The following is a 20,647-nucleotide window of genomic DNA, read 5'->3' on the forward strand; positions in this document are numbered from 1 at the left end:
ACACAGATCTGAAAAAAACAAAGAGACAGTGACAAGAAACACACACCACTGCTAACTGATGAGCTATCAAGAAACTACAGATGCCACCTCCAGGAAGATCAACCTGGACTTTGCAACCACCAAGACTGTAAACCCTGAACTGGGAAGGATGTGAGAATTCACAGCACCATACAAACCCATGGCTGCAGCAGGGCCATGAGTCACAGCCCATCTGCCTGGTGGTTGCTGTTGGAGAGGGTGGCTGAGGATCTGTATCTTCTCCAATCCTGGTGAGTGTGAGGTGTGCCTGTGTTTTCATAAGCTAGACCAGCCCTCTGGGCCAGGGTATCCAGTGGGCAGGGGGTCTGTGCTCGTATACCCGGGGGGACTTGTGAGTGTGGAGTGCATGAGGGACAACTGTCTGTGTGCATGTGTTGGCTGGTGAGCATCAAGCTCAGCCAGCTGGTGATGGTCCTTCTGCTGGTATAGTGCATGACTCAGGGTAGATAATCCCTCTAGTTTCCACACTGGGAATTCTTGATTTTAGGACGAATAAAGCAGTAATGGTCTTGAGGAAGTAGCAGGCTGTATGCTGTTCTGGTTCCAGGAAGTCTGAGGCAATTAAAGGGGGACATCTGCCCACGTTATCCCAGTGTGGACTTAGGAGGGACAGGCACACAGATGCAGCCTTGCACTCTGATTCACATTTGAAGCACTCCCACCGCCGCACACTAAATTACCTCTGAATCTTCTCTTGGAAACAACAGTTAAAAAAAAAATCATCACTGAAGAATAATCAAATGAGCCTATCAGTTCTCCAAAGCATGCACAGGGCATATGGTGGGAAGCAAAACCTGCTGGGTTCTTCTGGAAGGCCTTTACATTCAACACCTATGCTAATTAGATTAGATTAGACTTCTCCACACCTAGGAACCACACTTAGGAACTGTAAAAGAAAACCACAAATAGAGCTCCCACCAGTGTAAGAGGAGCAAACCCTGATTTACAATAGCAAAGCCATGTCATCAACAGTAGCTATTTCTAATGAAAAACTGATCAGTTTCAATATTTAAAACATGGTAGACTAGACACTGCACAAGTTTAACTTCATCAAATAAATACTAGTCAGTAATTAATAAAACTTCAAAATTTCCAGGCAGCTTTAGTTACCTTTGTTTTGCTTCTTCATGTGGATTTTGGTGGTTTTAAATTTCACTGTAATGTCATGGTAAACTGGAGGAGGAGAAAAAAAAGGCATTACAGCTATATTCTTCCAGCTAGAAAAGTTTTAACTAGTACCTTTATTTTTCCAAACTGTGAATGGCAAGCTGGTTTTATTCTCCTCTGGCTTCTTTAAAGAGAAGGGTTAATCTAGGTAAATTTCTGGAATAGATTATGAATGTTGTCATATCTGTGAATACTATGTTATGATTGTGTACAAAACCACTTGAAAAATATGCTGTATGCCTCCAATGAACCTCATTTAGTTTTAAAGTGAGCTCACATAATACAATTTGAACTTCCTCATACTCAGATTTTTTAATAATTCAGCTTTTAACCCCCTAGACATCATAATTCTTGGATTTTCTGTACAGAATATTTACTCTTCCAGTCTTCCTGCTTTTCTCTGCTTCAGAAGGAACCCCAAACTCAGGTGGCTCTTATATACATATGATTCAGTGACTCAGTCTCTGTATAGTGGATTCTAGCACTGCAGTCACAGTGGATCAGAGGACCTCTATGTTAAGTAGAATGGAAAGCATGGTAGAAACACCACCAGCTTTGAATCAAATCTCTGATCTGTTAGTGTGAAATAATAATGCTCAAGGAACAGACTCATGAAAATGACTAGAGTTTTGTACTTATAAGTCAAAGTTCCATTATACTCAATATTTATCTACACAATGTCTTGGTTAAATACTCTTATACTCTGTAAGGTACTATCTTTCAAAATTTTTCTGAAATATAACTGAATATTTGGTATACAGGTACCATGTTTGACACCAGAGAAGACTTGAATTAAATTAAACTGAATTAACAAAAAACTACCAGGAAACATCAGACTGCCTCTCCAGTCTAGTTTCTCCCCGGCTGCTGGGCTTTGTCAGCATACATGGATTGAATCAACAGGGAATCATCTTCTCTGACACAGAAAGTGGAAAAGCACAGGAATTCACTGTAGAGAAAAATGCCCTGACAGTATCTGACTTCCTTAACTCAAATGTGCCAGAAAAGATCTAATTGTGCTACTATCTCCTTCCCCCACTCCTATTTTTTGAAAAGACTGAAATATTACAGATTAAGTATCCAAATTTTAAGCACAGAATCATGGAATTGTTTGGGTAGGAAAGGACCTTTTAAAGGTCAGCTAGTCCAACACCTCTACAATGAGCAGGGACATCTTCAACTGGATCAGGTTGTTCAGAGCCCCGTCCAACCTGACTTTGAATGTTTCCAGGGATGGGGCATCCACCACCTCTCTGTGAAACGTGTTCCAGTGGTTCACCACCCTCTTTGTAAGAAAAACAAAACCAAAAAACTTCCTCATATCTAGTCTGAATCTATTGTCCTTTAGTTTAAAACCATTATGTCTTGTCCTCTCATAACAGACCCTGCTAAAAAGTTTGTCCCAATCTTTCATGGCAAAGGCAGGAGACTAGAAGGGATATAAACCTCTCAATATTTTAACACCACCTCTTATTATTTAATCTTAACCTTTCTGCACGGACCTTCCTAAAACAGTTGATTCAAACCTGAATGGAAGTAAAGAGCAAACCACATATTCTTTCCAGGTAATAGTGATCTATTTAACACAGGGATTGATGACTGTTCTCTTACATTACCACTGCCTAGCTAAAGCAGTCTGGGGCTAAGATTTCACACAGCATGCTGCAAAAGCAAAATAATGCATGAAGAATAATAATACAATGCATCAGATCAGAAAAAAGTTAGTTAACATTTTTTTATGCTTTGCAAGTAGTTGCAAAGAGTTCTTGTTGGTATATTCAGTACTTATATCAAAGGTATAATACTTACTTGTGTGGTTCTGATAAAGCTCTATAAAATGTAAGCAGTTTATTGCTTTATTCTTTGCCTAGGGAATAAAAGCAGAAAACATTTTTTCCCTTGATTTTTTTCCACTAAACACTTGAAATTTACCATTGTTCAGTTAACTAGATAAATAAAATGCAAGAAAAAAAAAACTTAAGAAGGGTTTGCCACATCTAAACTTTACGGAAATAAAAATGTTCTCTTTAAAGAAGAGCTTTCTCCTAACAGATTTAACAATTTCTCAGTATAGCAACAACTTCATCAAACTTTGTGTATTTTAGCATTGCTACTTCATAGCTTAGTTAAGTGTTACAACAAACTAGATTAATGCAGATGGACAAGTAACATTCTGAAATCTAAGGGAGCCTTATTAAGGTCATTATGCATGTGTGAGAGAAAAATTCCTACACACTCACAGTATAAGCAGACTGTATGCTATATAGAAATTGGAAATAAGTGACTGAGGAGGGGGATAGGTAATAACCATAGCAAAAGGAATAGAAAGAAAATAAAGGGATGCATTAGCAGAATTTCATTGCAGGGCAACTTCGCTATGTGTGACCAAAGAGCAACAGAGCTGGTGAAGGGTCTGGAGCACAGCTCTTACAAGGAGCAGCTGAGGGAGCTGGAGGTGCTTAGCCTGGAGAAAAGGAGGCTGAGGGGAGACCGTATTGCTCTGTACAACTACACAAAAGGAGGCTGAAGTGGGGTGGCAGTCAGTCTCTTTTCCCAAATAGCAAGTGACAGGATGAGAGGAAATTGCCTCAAGTTGTGCCGGGGAGGTTTAGATGGGAAAAAATTCTCCACTGAAGGGGTTATCAAGCATTGAAACAGGCTGCCCAGTGAAGTGGTTGAGTTCTCATCTCTGGTTGAGTTCTCATCCCTGGAGGTAGTTAAAAGGTGTGTAGACATGGCACTTAGGGACGTGGCAAGAAATATTCAATCAACATACCTTCCGTAAAGCAGCCGCCCTGTCACTTGCTTTCCCCAGCGCAAAACCTGCAAGACAGAAAGAGTCATTTTATTGCTGAGAAACAGGTGATGCAGAAAAACAAAAAACCCAGAACTTCACAACCACGTTTAGTATTTAAATTTCCACTCCATTGCACACATCATACTCAGATAATGGTTCAGGAAAAATCACAGAAACAAACAGTTTAGGAGCTATGAATGCCTTAGATCTGGATGCCAACTGCTTGTTGTCAAATGAAAACAAATAAGGTTTAACTTATTTTTGTGTATTTGACCAAACCTGTTTCAAATAATTGAATAGTGGTGACTGCTTCAGACAAAAAAAGAGTCCATTCTTCTGTTTAAAAAGAAGGGATTGAAGAAAAAAAAAAAGGAAGCTGATGCAGATATATCAACTATGTCTGTACAAACAGTAGTTTCAAGAACCTAGAAGCAAAGGAGACTATTGGTTTGCTGTTGGTGAAATAGAGAATATGAAAACTATGATTCTGTGAAAACCATGATTCTGTGAAAACCACGTTTAACACAGTCATGCATTGCAAAAAAACACATGCCTGTAGAACAGAGAATATATAGACTGCCAGTTTACAAACTGATACCTAATTCCCTCTGAACTCTCAGACCTACTCCTATTTACCAGGTCAACAGTGGTAGCACTGAAGAGATTTTACAGCAGTCAGCTCAAAGCAGGACATAACTGACTGTACAGAATGAAAAAGAGGATGTGACAACCATTTTTGCAAACTCTGTAGAGTCTAACAATGTCAAGGTAGACTGAATTAAAACCATTTAACTTCAAATGAGCAAGTCTATCTTTTCTGGTCCTTTGATGTTTCTGTTGTGTCAGCTGGGGCTGTAGGTTACCTGTATCCAAAAACTTAAAAAAAAAAATAATCAACGGGATTGAACCCATTGGCCAACACCAACTCACTAATGCATGCAGACATTACAGCAGAAATGGGCTCGAAAAGATCTAGGAAAGAAATACCATCCTGACTGTTGTGGTGCTACAAGCAAAAAGGATATGACCTCTAGCCTGGAGACAACTGTGGAAGAAGCAGTCAAGGGTAGTGTCTGCTATCAGCTGCCTCTTGAGACAGCTTTCCCTGTGCACACACCACGCACCCAGAGGTCTCCATCACTCTCTACCTTCTCCATAAGAAAATACAAGGAAACTCTGCTATTCTTTTAAATACACACACAGAGCACAACAGCAGTTTATTAATGCTGTGAAGTCATGCAGTACATTAGAAAATTACAAAAATGTGTTCTCTGGACAACCTCAATTCAGTCATTCAGGACATATGGATTACAGCAATAACATGTTTCATGAAAAAGCTTTCCAAAGAAGAGGTAGAAGGAATTTTTTCAGGGTAACATATCTTTCTGCTAGAGAACCACACCTTCCTCTCTATATAAATTTTCCTCCACTCCAAGCTGCAATCAGAATTCAGCTCAAGAAACACGTGGATTTCAATCTTTCACATAAAAGAAGTTCTACAAAATTCTGGTTGACTGGAAATACAGCTGTCTTATTAAAGCTCCCACATAGATCCCATCATCAGAGATATCTATTCAGCTGATAATAAGAGGAGACTACATCCAAAAGGTGGGTGCTCTACATACATATTGAAAGCAGGATTTTCTTTACTAGAGGCACACAGCAATACAAATGCAATTTCCTGTACTCTGACCAATACAATACATGCCATATTCCTGCCTCCTGACATAGGTAGGAATTCTCTATCATTTAAATTATTTGGATTATTTCCTTCACAGTTATTTTTTTTAACTGATTCTTCATTTAATTCTGCACAGCTGTCTTATCTCTATGTCTATTTGATGTCTAAAGGGAATTTTAATGTACATTGGTTTATATCCACAAGAGAATGCATGAAAACTATCTCCTTATGGAGAAAAACTTAGCACATTCAAGGGTGCTTCTTAAATAAAAATTATCCTGCAAAAACAATAATAACATCTCTAACTCCTGGTATTTGAAAACTGAGTGAAAGATAAACACTATATCCTCAATAACAGAACTGGAAACATGCAAGAAACTCACTGCTGTACAGGGTGGCTGCATAGAGCCTTCATGTTGGGATCCAGGGCTGGTTAATCCAAGTTATATGCTGCCCTGAGAGGGTTTGATTGTTTCTAGAGACAGCTTGGTCATCACTATGCTCCATACATAATTAGAGTCCTGTTACAAGGAAATCACAACTAAACTGAATGCCTCTGACTGGCATCAGTCTTTGCTGAGAAAGGAAAGGAAAAGGGTCTCTTTTTACAGCTCATACTACAAGATTTTTCATTTTATGTTTCTTTTCATTTGTCTATTTACTTTATGCCATAGACAGCATTTCTATGGCTAGATTTCAAATTGCCTGTTGAAGAGACCATTATGAAGAGCCATAATGGAGGAAGTCTACAAATAGGTCAGCTGCAGAGCACTAAAGTTTACCATGAGACCTGACTCAAAGGGCCCCAAGTATTCTATTTCTTTTTTTGTTTTAATACAAAACGAAGTGGATAATCTGATTATAAAGCTTACTTTTATAGATGAAACTCAAAATTCTTAGAGGTATTTCAATATCGTCCAGTAGAAAAAAGGGTAATTTTTTTAAAGTATAAAAGTCCCTTTAAATCACCATGCCTCCTGAAGTGCTATTACAAACTGATAGATTTGGTATCTTTTCATACAGTAAACACACATACCTGTAGCCCCTTTACCATTTCCAATAGCCACTAAGGCACGTATTGATCTTCTTCTGCCTTCCTTTGCCTTCATACAAAATACATTTTTCACCTGAAGAAAAAACAACACAAAGCATCCTGTTATTGCATGGTCCAAATGTTTTGGGTTTGGGTTTTTTTTTTAAAGAGAGTCAAGTTTACAAAAAAAGGTATTAGAGGTCTGTAATAAATATCTATATGCTTTAGTGAATGGGTGTCATGTGCAGTGGGACACTGGCTTCAAAGTGTTAAATACAGAAAGGTTGCCAAAAAAGCCATACTCAAAGTTACCTCAGTGCAGTTTCATTAAAGTATCCCCTCTGTTGTGTTTAGCTGCACAACAGATAATGCTCTAATGCTGCTAGTTTGATGTGTGATTTCAAGCATGATAAAAAAAACATGGGGAAAAAAATGGAAAGTGACACTAACATCTAACTGCCCCCCTCAAATTTTAACATATTTTAGAAGCACTCTTAGGAATTGCTCAAGGTCTGTTGTTGGTTTACATGAATTAAAACTTGGGATTGAAATCTACATGCAGACTGCAGAAGGCAGTCTCATTACTGAGATGACAGCTGCTGAAAAGAAGACTTAATATTTAAGAGAGGGGAAGAAAAAAATATTATTTCATTCCTGCAACTAAAAATGTTTACAGAAACTCTGCAAGAAATTCAAGCAGCAATGCAGGAAAGCTCTTTCATTTGGAGTGGGGGACACAGCTACACTGGGGAGACAGCAGACTTCTGACTCTGCTACAGACTCCCTGTGAGATGATAATACTAAATAAGTTTGCTGACGACACTGAATTGGGAGGAGCTGTCGACTCTCTCGAGGGCAGAGAGGTCCTGCAGAGACCTTGACAAATCAGAGGGTGGGGCAGTCACCAACCGTATGAACTTTAACAAGGGCAAGTGCTGGATTCTGCAGCTGGAACGGGGCAACCCTGGTTGTGTGTACAGACTGGGGAATGAGATGCTGGAGAGTAGCTGCAGGAAGGGACCTGGCAAGTTGAATATGAGTCAGCAGTGCCCTGGCAGCCAGGAGGGCCAACCATGTCCTGGGGAGCATTAGGCAAAGAATCGCCAGCTGGTCAAGGGAGGGGATTGTCCTGCTCTGCTCTGACCTGGGGCAGCCTCACCTTGAATATTGAGTGCAGTTTTGGGTGCCACAATATAAAAAAGACATTAAGCTATTAGAGAGTGTCCAAAGAAGGGCCATGAGGATAGTGAAGGGCCTTGAAGGGAAGCCATGTGAGGAGTAGCTGAGGTCACTTGGTCTGTTGAGCCTGGAGGAGACTGAGGGGAGACCTCATTGCAGTCTTCAACATCTTCATGAACGGAAGTGGAGGGACAGGTTCTTCACTCTTGACAGGACCAAGTGACAGGACTTGAGGAAATGGCATGAAGCTGAGTCAGGGGTGGTTTAGATTGGATATCAGGAAAAGGTCTTTCCCCCAGAGGGTGGTTCAGCACTGGAAGAGGCTCCCCAGGGAAGTGCTCATGGCACAAAACCTGCCAGAGTTTAAGAAGCATCTGGACAATGCTCTCAGGCACACGGTGTGATTCTTGAGGTGTCCTGTGCAGGGCCAGAAGTCAGATTCAGTGTTCCTGATGGTCCCTCCCAATTCAGCATATTCTATGATTCTATAAGCAAGTCACTGCTTTATAGTCTCCCACCTTATATGCTCTAATATATCCCCTTGACGTAGAAAAAAGACAGATGTACAAGTGGGAGCGAGAGCACGTTTGGCGAAAAAGTAGAGTAACTTGACCTAAAGAATGCAGAGTGTGATAAAAGGTAACTAAAATGATGATACAGAAGGGAAGAGACTGGTTACATGTCAACCCAAACCAGCTTCGGACTGTTGGGGTTTAGAAATGTTTCCAAATTTTGCCCTCTGGTAAACTCAGATCATTTTAATGTGAAAAACCACACCTCTGAAGCTGAAGCTGCCTCCAAGTGATGATCTCTATTCTCTGAACATGTGCAGTGAATTTAAAATGTGCTGTACCTTTAAATTCAGGTAAGAGACAGCTAAGCAAATAGCAGCTTAGCTAAGTACTGATGTAGATTCATCATAGAGAACTGTAAATAATCAAACTGTATAAATATGCTTGTATTTTTGGCCTTTGGTGTGTCAGCTTTACCCTCTAGCACTCAATTTGGAGCAGAGACATAAATAAATCAAATAGCTCAACTCTGTGTGCTTCTTGAACACCCGGTGAAAGAACCTGATTTTGGGACAACAATCTCAGATCCTTTGTCCATCTGTTCTAGTTTCCTTGGTTTTGTTTATATATTAAACTATATGTTTATTTAAATATAGACATATAGTTTATATACAGTATGTAATATAAGAACTACATATAAATTATAAAAATATAATATATAGTATTTATAAAAATAGATACATATAAAATAACATACTGGATATTGCTTGACTGTGTTAATATCTCTCTCAGAATTACCAGTCAAAAGACAGGATTTATTTCATGGTATTATTTCTCCTCTTCCTGTCAAATGCATCAGGTTCTACTTTCTTGAAGCCTCAATATGATTTCCATATCAGTGCTCCCTCCTTTTCTCTCTATCTAATTCTTCAGTAAGCTAGCCTGGGCTTAGTGTTATACATCTGAAACTGGACTATTATAAAGTACTTGGTCATGGCCTTAACATTCTTACTAAAATTCACAACCCCCCCCCCCCAAACCAAAAAAACCACCCAGACCCAACAAACCTCCCAAAAATTCCAGTGCCTTCACTAGGTACGGATTAGGAATGGGTACTTCAGAAAAATTCCACCTTGCTTTCCTTAAAATAAAGATACTATTTAATTCAAGGTGCACACACATTCTACAGAGCACTTTGAAGAAATATCAGCTTTGCTAATTGCTTATTCCAAGCTATTTTTCTTTCTTCGATCTTACTGCTTACAAGAACAAGCTAAAAAGCCAAGCCCCATAAGATGAAAGTGCCTGTGGAAAAAGGCTATTTACAGAAAATGCAAAATAATGATGAAAGAAAAGGGAGCGTGGCAGAGTGATCTCTCCAGGAGCATCAAGAGCATACTATTTTTGCTTTGCACATACTTTTATCTTCCATTGCCAATCTGAATAAGCACTTGTACAAAAACAGAGTTGGCATGCATACCGTCAAAAATAAAGGACACGATGTTTGTAGAAACCTCTTCATGGATTATTCTTCTCCCTTTCCAGAATGTGGCAATAAAGACACATGCAGTGAGCTTCTCCAGGAGCCTTCCTAACACTGCACTTGTCAGCTGTTTCTGAGCAGCTCTGTAGGAAAATGTGTTCAGCCACCCGTCATGATCAGTGCTATTGCATCTCTCCTGAGGTGCTGTGAAGGCCTTTCAAGCTTGATAATGTACACAGGCAGTCACAACTGCTGGAACAACACAGTCCCATGCCTCCTTATATAAAAAGAAGTAGTGCACTTCTGGAGCGTGCTCAGCAATGCTTCATTTCTGTCTTGGGAAATAAAGCATCCTGCTACAGCCTATCATTAAACTGCATTGGAATTAATTAATGCAAAATAAACAATGTGCCACTTTTAAAACAACACGACCTCGGAAAAGTGACTGAAACTAAGACACAATTACCCCTATTTACTAGATTGCCACTCAAGCTAGATTTAAAGCCAACTTTTGAAATTTGAAAAAAGATGCAACACATGCTCAACCTTAAACAAAACGTACCTCAAATTAACTGTCTCTTTGTATCCATTATCCAGTGATGATACTGCAAATTCAGCCTTCTTTTGAGAAATGAGGGAAGAACATCACCTTTCAAAACCAAACTAAAACCACCTCAAATATTTATTAAGAGGACAAATGACAATGTGGAAATAAGTCACAGCCAAAGACAAGCTGCTAAATGTTATTGTGATTTCAGCTGTTGCACTCTGTTAGAAAAAGGGTAAAAATCCAACACTTCCCTGGAGGTTTTGTTCTTGTAAAAGCAGAATGAATAACTGGCCAACCTCATTGTCCTTGGAAAGCCCTCCTTTCTAGAAATCATATTTTAGTCATGAGTTTTAAGAACCTGCTACCTCTAAGGCCACATTCTCGACACTGCCATGGTTTTGCTGCTGTTATGCAGAGAAGAGTGCCTGCACAGGTTGATCCCCTCATGGCATAAGAACCTCTGGTCCTAATACTTCTCTAAGGTACAAGGTGAGATGAGATAAAATGAGAGCAGGATATAGTGCTGAAAGAAAAGCACTTCCATGCAAGGGAGCCTGGAGAGGCTCAGGGATACAGCTAAAAGATTTGAGAAACCAGTTACTCAAATCATGTCAGCCTTCTCTCCCCTACATCAAGGGCAGAGCAGATCTGTACCACTGTGGCAGAACATTTTCCAGTTGTAATGTTAACCTACCATACCTAAAAATCAGAAATTGCACAAGCTGGTGGGCAGAACTAGTATTGCTGGCAAGTGAAAGTCTCTGAGTGTTCCAAACAGTTATTTCTTCCATACAGGCTGACAGGTAAAAGAGACAAAAAAATAATTAACCATTTAATCAACAGAACCAGTTGAAGGTAGTATCCCTAAACTCTACTTTTAAGGCAGGTCAAAATCTTTGAGAACTCCAAGAGTATCAGAACTAAATTCTAGTGCACAGCTCCAACCTCTCATTTTTTCCTGTGACAGGTTGCTTCAGGCACTATCTTAAAAACTGTCTGAAATTTTTATTGTCAGTCTAAAGACACTGTCAGTATCATCCAGAGAACAGAAAACTTCCCCGTAGTTCTAAAAGCAAAATCTAGAGCTTACAAATCCCCCAAAAGAACATTTGAGGCAACATCTCATTAGAAGTAAATTGTTACTCAGACACTATCCTGTATACCATCTAATTTTTCAGTTAAAGATGTCAAACAACGGATCTGAAACACTATAATTTCATGCAGCATTTCTTTTTCACAAGCCTTTTTTATTGCACCCTTTGCAAAAACGACAGCTAGAAAACAATTTCCAACGACTTACAAAAAGAAACAAGGGTTTCAGGCTGTGCAATTAAGAATATTCTTTTTGTCACAAGTAGCAAGTCTACCAAGATGAGCCAACAAGAGGTGCCATGCTGGACACTCTGCTCACCAACAGGAAGGTGCTAGCGTGGAATGTAGTGATCCAAGGCAGCCTTGGATGCCGGGACCATGAGATGGTGGAGTTGGAGATCCTCAGGGCAGTGAGGAGGGCACACAGCAACTCATTGCCCTGGACTTCAGGAGGGCAGACTCTTCAAGGACCTGCTTGGTAGAGTCCCCAGGGACAGAGCCCTGCAGAGCAGAGGGGCTCAAGAATGCTGGCTGAATTTCAAGGATCATCTACTCCAAGCTCAGGAGTAATGCATCCTGAGGAGGAGGAAATTCAGCAAAAATGTCAGGAGCTGCTGAGCTAACTCAGAGTAAAAAAAAGGTTTCAGCAGGTGGAAACAAGGACAGGTGGCCTGGGAGAAATTCAGGGAACTTGTACAGGAAGCTAGGAAAAGTTAAGGAAGCCAAGGCCAAGTTAGAGTTAAATCTGGTCAGGGATATCAAGGATAACAGGAACAGCTTCTATAGATATGCTGCAAGCAAAAGACTTGAGATAATGTGGGCCCTCTTGGGAAGGAAATAGGAGACAAAAGGCACAATTTTCACAAGGGGTAGCAGGCAATTTCAGTGTTGGACAAAACCCCCTCCAGGATCTGTCTTTTGCAAAGGGCATTATTTATAACTTCATCTTCTCCCCAAGAAAGCTCCCCTTCATGAAAGATTCAAAGGGCCACTAACCTCATGTTCTGTGCCTTCAGGTCTTACTGATCATTAAGTTTCACTTTCTGATTTTGATTGCACTACAAGGCAATTACTATCATAGCACAGGATATCATCTAGGCTACTTTTTTTGCTATGTTACCATGTTCATTCTGAAGAAAAATAAAAGAAAAATTCATCTGAGGGTGGATGACACATGAAATGAAGCTTTCCAGTGAAAATAAGAATGGCATATGTCAACTACACCTGTAAATTTTAATTTCCACATGGTTACACTATGTTAGACACCACTTAAGTACTACCACCAGTTCTGTTCAAAGAGATTTTTCTTATGTGAAATATATGAGCAAAACAGGAAACGTGCCTCCAGGCTGGCAAGGAAAGTAAGAAACAGGTAAGACAGGTCACGTACACTAAGTAATGTAATAGTCTATAGGAAAGCCAGAAACAAAACCAATCTTCAGTACCTACTGCTGTCCCTTAACACTCACTCAAGCTTGCTTTTTCTCTGTGACAACTTTAGTTCTAGTGTACATGAAAATCCGAACTTGTCTATAACCTATTCTACAAGCAGGGGAAAATCAAATTATATCCCTTCTATTTCTACGTTATAAGAAAACACTTTAATAAGCAATTTCTTTCTTTTAGCAAGGGAGCACAGGCTTTTCAGTAGCATAATCACAACAGAAGGGGCCTGTTGTATCTTTGTTCATAAGTCAGACCTTTAAAAATGGCTTTTAATTTCTTGCTGTGAAGTATAGTTTCCCAGCAAACATTATTTTTATCTCCTGTACTACTGTGAATATAAAGATAATGGAAAACACATACAGAAATAGCAGCATGTCTGTCATCTATTTAAAACAAGAATGCTAAAAAAAGGTCTATTTATTTCAAAACTCATACTTGTTATCAGAAAATTATACGACTCAATTAACTTGGGCTCACTGCTGGCTTTGAATATAGAAGTTATTGCTGCTGCTGCTGCTATTTTTCTGCAAAACCAGTCCTCTTCCCCAGTTCAAATCTATGGCAATCTCATATAAGAGTAGACCCCCAGCCTGCTTCTAAAAGCTTTTTAATTATTCAAATATAATAAAGCATTGAAACAGACTTCTACAGCACATGGAAACATTGCATAGCAACTTACTCTGCTGTTTGCACATAATTATGACAGCACAGAATGGCAACTCAAGTATCCAAACTGACAGCCAGTTGTGACATGTCACAGTAACAAAACAACAGCCACTTTTCTTCAATGTGCCCTTTCAATTAACAGAAAGCAGTGCCAACTGCAGGGCTCAGCAAGAAAAATCACTTCTTTCATGTACAGTACCCATGCAATTCACTTACTACAAACTGCCTTCCAACACAGATATGGCTAAAGGCCATGTGATCCAAAAGGTCTTTGCTATGTAAGTCAAAGCCCACAGTGCCCAGTCCACTCCAAAAACCCACTTAGATAAGTGGTTAATAGGTTACAGATTTTGTCTCCCCACCCCTCCTGACAAATTATCTAACTTGTTTTTAAAAAGCTCCAATGACAGACATCCCAATCCGTTCCAGTATTCAAATTACCATTTGCATCTCATGCTTTACATCTAAATTTCCCTTGCTTGTTATTTATACCCATTGCTTTTTATCCTTTTCACAGTAGACAAGTAAAACAGCTTATACTTTTCCCTTCTGCAGGATTTAAAAAAAAAAAAAAAATCCAACTCATGACTTCTAATTACCCAAACTGAGATTACAATACAGCATCACTGTTTTCCATATCTCTGAAGATACTAAAACCCAGTGCAACAAGCAAAAACTGTTGCTTGGATTAATCCAGAAAACACTCAAGCCACTGGATGGAATCCCAACTGATGGTTATCTCAGCAAAATGCAGAAAGATAATCAAGGACAAGGAAACCCATTTGCACATTTATCAGGAAAGGAGAGAAGCCTCAGATGCTTTTCTGGAGTAAAGCTGTCAGTCAGATCAACTTCTGACTTGCCTGATTATTCTTTTAACTTTCAGACAAGGAGCTGTTGTAAATCAGGCTATTTTGTTTAAGGAAATGTTTCTCATAATCCCTCTCAGTTGAACAGACAGTGTAACTCCCTTTCCAATAGGTTATGCTTGCACACACTTTAAAAGAAATGAATGCTGCTCTCAGTTATATTAATTTTGTTCTTACTCTTGCACCCTGTACACACTATTTATTACTTACTCAAGGCCATTTAAAAGCTACTTTAAGTCTGGTAAAATCTTACCTACTCTGTCCACATATATTTCAATTAAGACAATTGATAGACTCCTATTATCACATCAAATATAACATTAATATTCTCAAATCTTGCCAAAAATAATTTCTGGATAAAACATTTCTTCATGGAAAGTACATCACCAAGGAATGAAAAAACAAAAGGCAGTTGAGCATCATTCCAAAGACAGATGGCATGAACAATGAAAAGGAACAGAGATCTAAAACCAAAAAGCATGAGAGATTTGGTTCACAGCTGATATTCACAACTCCTGGTTCCACCCTTTGTCCTAAGCCTCTAAATAAGGCAACATGTAAGAGTATTATTGTTAAAGGACACTATTTATTTCCCTAACGTGGAGTATCTGGGTTTTTTTTCAAAAGAGACAGTGATGGAAACTATATACTGATCTGTATCTTGCAAATCTTGCATCCTGCTCCTAAACCTGTACAGCCCTGTGTTGCAATGAACCCTGAAAAACTGGCAGATAAAAGGACTCTGCTCTATACATTTGGTCCTGTTCTGGTCTGGGACATCTCACTCCCTCTTTGACAACAATTCCATTTAAATGGCAACCTTTTGCTTTCTCTCCAAACCAAGTAAACACTCGATTTCACAGATCTTTAGGCAGCAGCTCTAATTTTGTTGTCAAGAGACAGGTTCACTTTTTCCTGTCTCAAATAGGGAGTTGTTTGACCACGTTCCAAGAAAAATGCAATCAGACATAAGTTCTGGAGAGAAAAATCAGTGTTTGCTTAGAGGTGTGCAGTGAATAAGAAAGTTGTTTCAAAGATATTAAAATCTGAATATGAGATTTTAATATTTCCACAATGCAAACTCTTGACACAGAATAAATGCATTCAATAATTAGGAACATGTTATTTCTTCTTAGCTTTGTCACATAAATGATTTAAAAAGGATTGAAGGAAAATCTGCTGTTCAAACAGTATATGACAGTGCATGGTAGTGGACAGATAGAATGTGATCCCTTCCAAAAAGGACATGACTAGTGAACTTGGTGGTGGAACACAAGACGGTTATCTCAGCTGTGAGTGAAACTAAAAGAAACTCAAACAAAGATGTTTTAAAACAAGTACCTCATCTGGACATGTGTAACAGTTAACAGTTAATAATACAGGCAATGTTTTGCAGAACTGTTTGGTAGTATAGCTGTAGTAAAGTGATAAATAGTCACCTCTACTCACTTAAAACTGCACAACAACTCAGTGGACAGTCACTTTATTTTCTAGTGATAAAAGGGTGTCAACATTCATATTAAGCAAAGAGACCTAATCTGTCACAGAATGGGTACTGATTCATGTTGATACCTTTGCTCTCAGATCATGGTTAGAAAGGACAGAAGCCTCCTTTACAAAGCAGCAGCTAGACTAGTCTAGTTTTTCAATAATAAAGTAGGTAAATATTAATTACAAATGAAGGTTTTGATAATAATCCTTAAAGGAACATAAATCTAATAGGCAATTTCACCTGTAGGTAAGTAAACAACAGAAGGTTACAGTAAATGGGGTTACATCAGGCTGTCAATCAGTCACTAGCAGGCTCAATTTTAGGGCCAGCACTCTTTAATGTTTTTATAAATTATTTGGATGCAGGATCATTAAATGTACATTAAATAAGTTTGCCAGTGATATGTTAGGAAAAGGTTCTTCGTTGAGAGTGTATTCAGTCACTGGAACAGGCTTCCCACAGAAGTGGTCATGGCACCAAGCCTGCCAGAGCTCAAGGAGCATCTGGACGATGCTCTTAGTGATATGGTTTAGTTTTACCTTGTCCTGTGAAAAGCCGGGAGTTAGACTAACTGATCCTTGACAAAAAGGCCTTAGGAATTCATTTATTTTACTAGCAGAGTTATACAACTTCCTAATTGTAGTTTTGTCTGAAAAATAACCCTATCACTTTACTAGTTTCCCTATTGTAGCTGTATGCAAATAATTTTAATGTGAAAACTTTATCTGCAGGCATTTGCCATTTTAGAGTTACACAAAATTACCTCTGAATAAGCTATTAATTGCTCAACAGAGAAAACAAGGCCCCAGTGGACAGAATGACAAGAGTATGTAATGCAGCTGAAACAGGATACCAGACTAAATCCTACTGCTATAACATTGACTTAACAAAGAATTGTTAAATAATTGCAAGGTCAATATAAAATATTGATAATTCTTTAAAGTCCTTGAAAAGATCTGCAATGCTTACCTCAATGACTCTTGCTTCAAAATCTTCAAAAGTTTCTGTTGGGAGAAAAACAGGGTGTCACATTTCCTTGTGTTACCTCCTTGTGAGCACATCTCCCTGAAGCTGGTATAATGTAAAAAAGGCACAACTTTTATGTAACTGTAATTTATAAAGCAATCTCACCAGTAAGTAGAAAAGGTAAGATAAAAATAATTTGAACAAGCATATCTAAAGTGAGCTTTATTAGTTGCTTCCTTCTAAAAAGGTTTTTTTACTTGACTCTGTTCAGTCTTTTAGAGCAAATTCTGTGAAAAAACAGCATACACCTCTTATTTATAAAGCATATTTTTTCCATTTCTTCAGTAAAATCAGGTTATGTGAAGGTAACTAGCTCTAAAAAATAATAAATCCTGTTAAGATAACCTCTCAGAAACTGTAATACTACTTGCTACAATTACAATACAGCTCCTGTTAGAATGAAGAGATTACCATCATTAAATATGTTAGTTGTGCTCTACTGGGGACCCCAACCTCCAATTGCAGTCAATATTTCAGCTTTTAAAGTACCATACAAGCAGGGAAGTAAGATGGAACAGTCTCCCAAGACTGCAGAACTTAAATAACCAGAGTAGCAGAGAGAAAGAAAAATACATTTTTTTTAATGTGAAGCAAGACATACAAATTTAACTGCTTTGCTTGGACATCACATAGAAAGCAAAGCTTTCCTTAGAATATGTTGAATACTTTGATTACAAGCTAAACTATACATCCTCTCCACATTCAATCTGAAACTTTCTTTTGGAAATCACTTTAACCCCCCACTTACATTGAAGCATTTCTGTTAAATTGTATCTGATATTCTTCCTAATTCTTTCCAATCGCAGCAACACTATGAAAAATATCTATCCACAGTGTGTTATAAAAAGAGAATGTTTTGAGTTTTCACTAGCTGGCAGTAAACTTGCCTTCTTCTCTAAATATTGCTCTAAAACTGCAAATTACCCCCAAATTTCATACATACTGAGCAAAGGCTGTAAATCGTTAAAATCACCAAATGGGTCACTTCCATCATGACCAAAGTATTACCCAGTATTCTTCTGGATATTCTGAAGCTTGTATTAGACAATCAATCCCTTCGATTCAAAGAAATCTGGGGTTTGGACTAGATGACCTTTAAAAAGTCCTTTCCAACACAACCTATTCCTTGATTCTATGATTTTATGAAATTGCAAGTACTTCTTGATACACGCTTTTGTGAAATTCCAGGAAAAGGAAGAAAAGGATAAAATCAAACAATACATAACCACTTCAAATAACCAAGCATAACCTAGCCAGACTTTGTTTTTAATTCTCTTTCAAATCTGCCTGAAAAAAACCTTTGCCACCAAAGACAATTATTGCATAATTTATTTTGTCTATTAGCAATTAAAGTGTTTTGCATTGTAAAAAAAAAATGATCACTTCTATGTTTTATGTTCAAATCTTTTCACCACAGTGGTAATGAAACACTGAGCACGTTCAGGTGAATGTTAAATATTCAGCTCTAAGTGGTGAACATACCCTGTTCACTACACAGAGAGTGAGTTTCTGCTCTGCCATTGTAAGGGACTTCAAAGAAGTAAAACGTTTTTGAAATGTCTTACAACATTGTAGGGAAGCAAAGAGCAAGCGAAGAGCATCGGGTGTGACATGGGCATCTACATGTACTACCTCTAGACAAGTCAAATGAGAGAGCACAAAATCAGGCATAATGCAGCCCAGTCAGACCTTATTCACAGGTCTTCACACAGTGCAAGAAAAGTCAGCAAGTTAGGCTTGGCTTTCAGCAGTCCCACCAGCATTTCTCAATACCCATTTTACAGAAGCAGGCAAGAATGCATCAAATGGACACTGCCAAAAAGATGCTGTTTTCTCTGAGTTTCTGTTTCAAAACCTGATTACCACATCTAAATATAAATTGCAATTATATTTTTTCCTTTTAAACAATTGAGAACATACTTAAAATTTATGTATACATTTTCCACAAGAATCCTATTATCAGTTTGGTTGTGGAAATGTATTGACTTTGAAACCAATGGACAGTGGAGTAAATTGCAACATCTTGGTGTAAGAAGCAGAATAGATAAGAGATCCTTACAAACTCCTGCTTTTCCAACTTATCTCATTAACAAGAGCATTTCAGTATAACATAGAAGACCAGCGCTAATTAAAGCAGTTAATACTTCTTTTATTTGGTGTAGTTACAGTGAGATTCTGAAGAAAACCTAAAAACTGTGTAAGAGTGTAGAACTGGGAACTCAGTCCTTTACCAAACACTGCTTTATCATTTACACATAACCTCCAAGATGATTATAAACATGATCATCTTGGCACCATTTTAGAGATCTGTTAGTCTACACCAAGTAGACTTTTAGCTCACAGCAGAGGATATGAAAGCCAACAGGCACTCTGCTCCCTCTCTGAAGCCTCTTCAGTTGCAAAAAAACACTGTAAACTTGTGAGAAATACAGTTTTATTTCTAAGTGAAAAACACTGTTCTTTCCCTACTCCTAGCTAGCACAATAAGTAAAAGTGTAGTGGAAGAAGAATCCCCTGAAAGAATTTAGCATATACAATCAGAATATGTCTCCCAATGTTTTTCTATAACACACCGGTCATTTTCAACCAAATTTGTCAGATGTTGAAGGCTAACAACATTGAGGTTTCAACAAACCTCTTGCACCTGTTTTCACTATAAAATACAAATGCTGCTAGGGGAAAGCTGTATCGTATGCTTAAGCTCCATCTGTTACTAGAGAATCTAATACCAGAATACTAGGAAGAGCTGAACTGCAGAATCTCAATCAGAACACATTCTTGCTTAGACAGCAGGAATCCAGTCATGCCATTGCCTCAGGTCAAAAGGATTCACTGGGTTTGGCAGTTTCAGGTCTGTTCCTCCTGTCACGTTGACTGTGCTTTGCATACAGCCAGTGTTCCAATTTCTCTGCAAAATCATTAATTCTCTGAATAAAAAGATGCTGAAATAACTATGGGGACCTGAAAATCCCCAATATTTTTAACAGATTGAAAGGGAATTGGTATATACTAATCAGGAACTGCTTTTTCTCATGCACATTTATAATACAAGCTGACAATTTCATTTTCCTATTTTGATTGCAGTACCCTTTTCCTCTTTTTGGCAGAACTTGACCTGACTAGAACAGCCTCCACGCAGCCAACTTTAATGCAAGTAATCTACATCAATAGTATCATCCAAAAGCAAAATCAAGGAAAACACCAGAAGGCAAAATTCATAAATGCATAAACATTGTTTGCAACAGCTGTCACTTCTTTTAGTGGAATAAACTATACACAGTCTTGTGTTCGCAGTATGGAACTAGAACCGTGACATTTTCTTGACTTGCTATATATTCCACCACTGACTTATGGGGAATTTGGAACAATTAATTAATTTCTCAGATTTTCTATTTTTACATTGAAAGGTTCGGTGACAGCCCGCCAAGTCCATTGTCACATCACTGTCTTCCATGGAATATCTGCTTTCAAGGTAACAGAATGAAATGCAGGGAAGTAATACAGGAAATCTTTCAGTTGTATACTGCAGTATTATGTTGATATTAAAATGGAACGAATTGCTCTTAAAATTGAAGACAAGCAGAAAATATTCAAAGAGATTGGTGGGCAAGACCT

The 20,647-nt window shown here is 38.4% G+C and overlaps 1 protein-coding gene across 1 annotated transcript in view; it reads right to left on the minus strand.

Moving 5' to 3' along the window:
* The window catches only part of MRPS5 (mitochondrial ribosomal protein S5), a 43,342-nt gene that overhangs the window by 7,519 nt on the left and 15,176 nt on the right, over window positions 1-20,647 (minus strand). The window contains exons 5-9 of the mRNA XM_027717511.2: window positions 16,976-17,010; window positions 6,721-6,811; window positions 3,983-4,029; window positions 3,016-3,073; window positions 1,150-1,212 (exon numbers count right to left, since the gene is read on the minus strand). Of these exons, the coding sequence (XP_027573312.1) occupies window positions 1,150-1,212; window positions 3,016-3,073; window positions 3,983-4,029; window positions 6,721-6,811; window positions 16,976-17,010 (294 nt within the window). The remainder of the gene's footprint in view (window positions 1-1,149; window positions 1,213-3,015; window positions 3,074-3,982; window positions 4,030-6,720; window positions 6,812-16,975; window positions 17,011-20,647) is intronic.

This window comes from Pipra filicauda, unplaced genomic scaffold (genome assembly GCF_003945595.2).
Source record: "Pipra filicauda isolate LSUMZ 115617 unplaced genomic scaffold, ASM394559v2 scaffold109_size3271384_pilon, whole genome shotgun sequence".
NCBI classification, from domain to species: Eukaryota; Metazoa; Chordata; class Aves; order Passeriformes; family Pipridae; genus Pipra; species Pipra filicauda.